Source organism: Salvelinus sp. IW2-2015, unplaced genomic scaffold (assembly GCF_002910315.2).
Source record: "Salvelinus sp. IW2-2015 unplaced genomic scaffold, ASM291031v2 Un_scaffold12284, whole genome shotgun sequence".
NCBI classification, from domain to species: domain Eukaryota; kingdom Metazoa; phylum Chordata; class Actinopteri; order Salmoniformes; family Salmonidae; genus Salvelinus; species Salvelinus sp. IW2-2015.
The window spans coordinates 1-2,384 of record NW_019953540.1 but is presented as its reverse complement, the minus strand read 5'-3'; the positions used below and the strand labels follow the sequence as shown (position 1 = coordinate 2,384).

General features: G+C 38.4%; 1 protein-coding gene across 1 annotated transcript in view; it reads left to right on the top strand.

The window, feature by feature from the left end:
- The window catches only part of LOC112080153 (general transcription factor 3C polypeptide 5-like), a gene marked incomplete at its 3' end in the record, with an annotated part of 4,146 nt that extends 1,765 nt beyond the window's left edge, over positions 1-2,381 (top strand). The window contains exon 6 of the mRNA XM_024145917.2: positions 2,252-2,381. Within this exon, the coding sequence (XP_024001685.1) occupies positions 2,252-2,381 (130 nt within the window). The remainder of the gene's footprint in view (positions 1-2,251) is intronic.
- Positions 2,382-2,384: the final 3 nt, after the last annotated feature.

Here is a 2,384-nt window from a genome sequence, read left to right as displayed (position 1 = left end):
TATGATACATTTTATGAGCAACACCAATATATTGAATGGGCAAATGGATTCAAAGGAACTCCCTCTGCTGGTGACTTACTAAATATGCAATCCTAAAGGAGAGCTGTGAATGGCCTATACATTCAATAAATAAAATGGGTTTGAGCACACGGTAAGGTTTTAAATGACACCAAGAATGTGTTTTTAGCATCTACAGAGTCATTGTTGTAGTGTCTAAAATAAGGTGTGTGTAAGGCCAAAATGTGAAAAATTGCCTAACTTAATCAATTATTCTAAGGTATGCCAAACATCCTTCCCCCAAGGGACCTTTCTATGGATTTATTTAATAGATTCTAAACATAACTACAGTGCCTTCAGCAAGTAATCATACCCCTTGAATTATTCCACATTTTGTTGTTTTACAGCCTGAATTCAAAAGGAATTAAATGTATTATTTTTCTCAACCATCTACACACAATACCCCATAATGACAGTCATACATTTTTTTGTTGTGGAAAAATACAGAAATATCTCATTTACATAAGTATTCACAATCCTGGGTCCGTACTTTGTAGACGCATCTTTGGCATTGATTACAGCTGTGAGTCTTTCTGGGTAAGTCTCTAAGTGCTTTCCACACCTGGATTGTGCAACATTTCCCAATTTTTTTTTTAATTATTTTCAAAATTCTTCAAGCTCTGTCAAATTGGTTGTTGATCATTGCTAGATAAACATTTTCAGGTCTTGTCATAGATTTTCAAGTAGATTTAAGTAAAAACTAACTCGGCCACACTATGCACATTCTTCTTGGGAAGCAACTCCAGTGTAGGTTTGACGTTGTGTTTTAAGTTATTGTCCTGTTGAAAGGTGATTTCATCTCCCAGTGTCTGTTGGTTAAGCAAACTGAAGCAGGATTTCCTCTAGGAATTTGCCTGTGCTTAGCTCCATTCTTTCTTTTTCCTGGAATAACTCCCCAGTCCTTAACAATTACAAGCATACCCATAACATGATGCAACAGCCACTGCTTGAAAATATGGAGAGTGGTACTCTGTAATGTATTGGATTTGTCCCAAACTTTGTATTCAGGACAAAAAGTTAATTATTTTGCAGTATTACTGTAGTGCCATGTTGCAAACGAGATGCAAGGTTTGATTTTTATTTGATTTTGTTCTGTACATGTTTCCTCCTTTTCACTCTGTCAATTAGGTTAGAATTGTAGAGTAACAACAATGTTGATCCATCTTCAGTTTTCCCCGAACACAGCCATTAAACCCTGTAACTGTTTTAAAGTCACCATTGGCCACATGGTGAAATCCCTAAGCGGTTTCCTTCCCCTCTGGCAACTGAGTTAGGAACAATGCCTGTATCCTTGTAGTGACTGGGTGTTTTGATACACCATCAAAAGTGTAATTCATAACTTCACCATGCTCAAAAGGATATTCATTGTCTGCTTTTTTAATATTTTTAATTTTTTTATACCCATCTACCAATAGGTGACCTTCCTTGAGAGGCTTTGGAAAACCTCCCTGATCTTTGTGGTTGAATCTGTTTTGAAATTCACTGCTCGACTGAGGGACCTAACAATTATCTGTGTTTTTTTTTGTATTTAACCTTTATTTAACTAGGCAAGTCAGTTAAGAACAAATTCTTATTTACAATGACGGCCTACCCCGGCCAAACCCTAACTCGGATGACGCTGGGCCAATTTTGTGCTTCCCTATGGGACTCCCAATCACGGCCGGTTGTGATACACCCTGGAATCGAACCAGGGTCTAGTGACACCTCTACCACTAAGATGCAGTGCCTTAGACTGCTGCGCCACTCTGGAGTGTGTGGGGTACAGAGATGAGGTAGTCATTAAAAAATCATGTTGAACACTATTATTGCACACAGTGAGTCCATGCTATTTATGTGACTTGTTAAACAAATGTTTACTCCTGAACTTATTTAGGCTTGCCATAACAAAGGGGTTGAATACTTATTGACTCAAGACATTTCAACTTTTCGTTTGTAAGTAATTTGTAAACATTTTGAAAAACATAATTCCACTTTGACATTATGGGTTTTGGTGTGTAGGCCAGTGACAAAAATCATCTTAAGTTAATCAATTTTAAATTCCAGCTGTAACAACAAAATGTGGAAAAAGTCAAGGGGAGAGAATACTTTCTGAAGGCACTGTATATTTGGACCAATCTCCTTTGGAATTGCAGTGGCAAAGGTCTCTGCATGTTGTCCATTTGTGTCTAATGTTATGACCCTGCTCCTGGCTCAGCATAAGGAACGTGATCAGTCGGAACGATGGCCAGGAGGAGGAGTGTGACGAGAGGGATGGCTGGTGTCTGTCCCACACCTCTGATGACCTCAGAGATATCATGTCCTCTATGATCAAGCAGGTTATCCGTGCC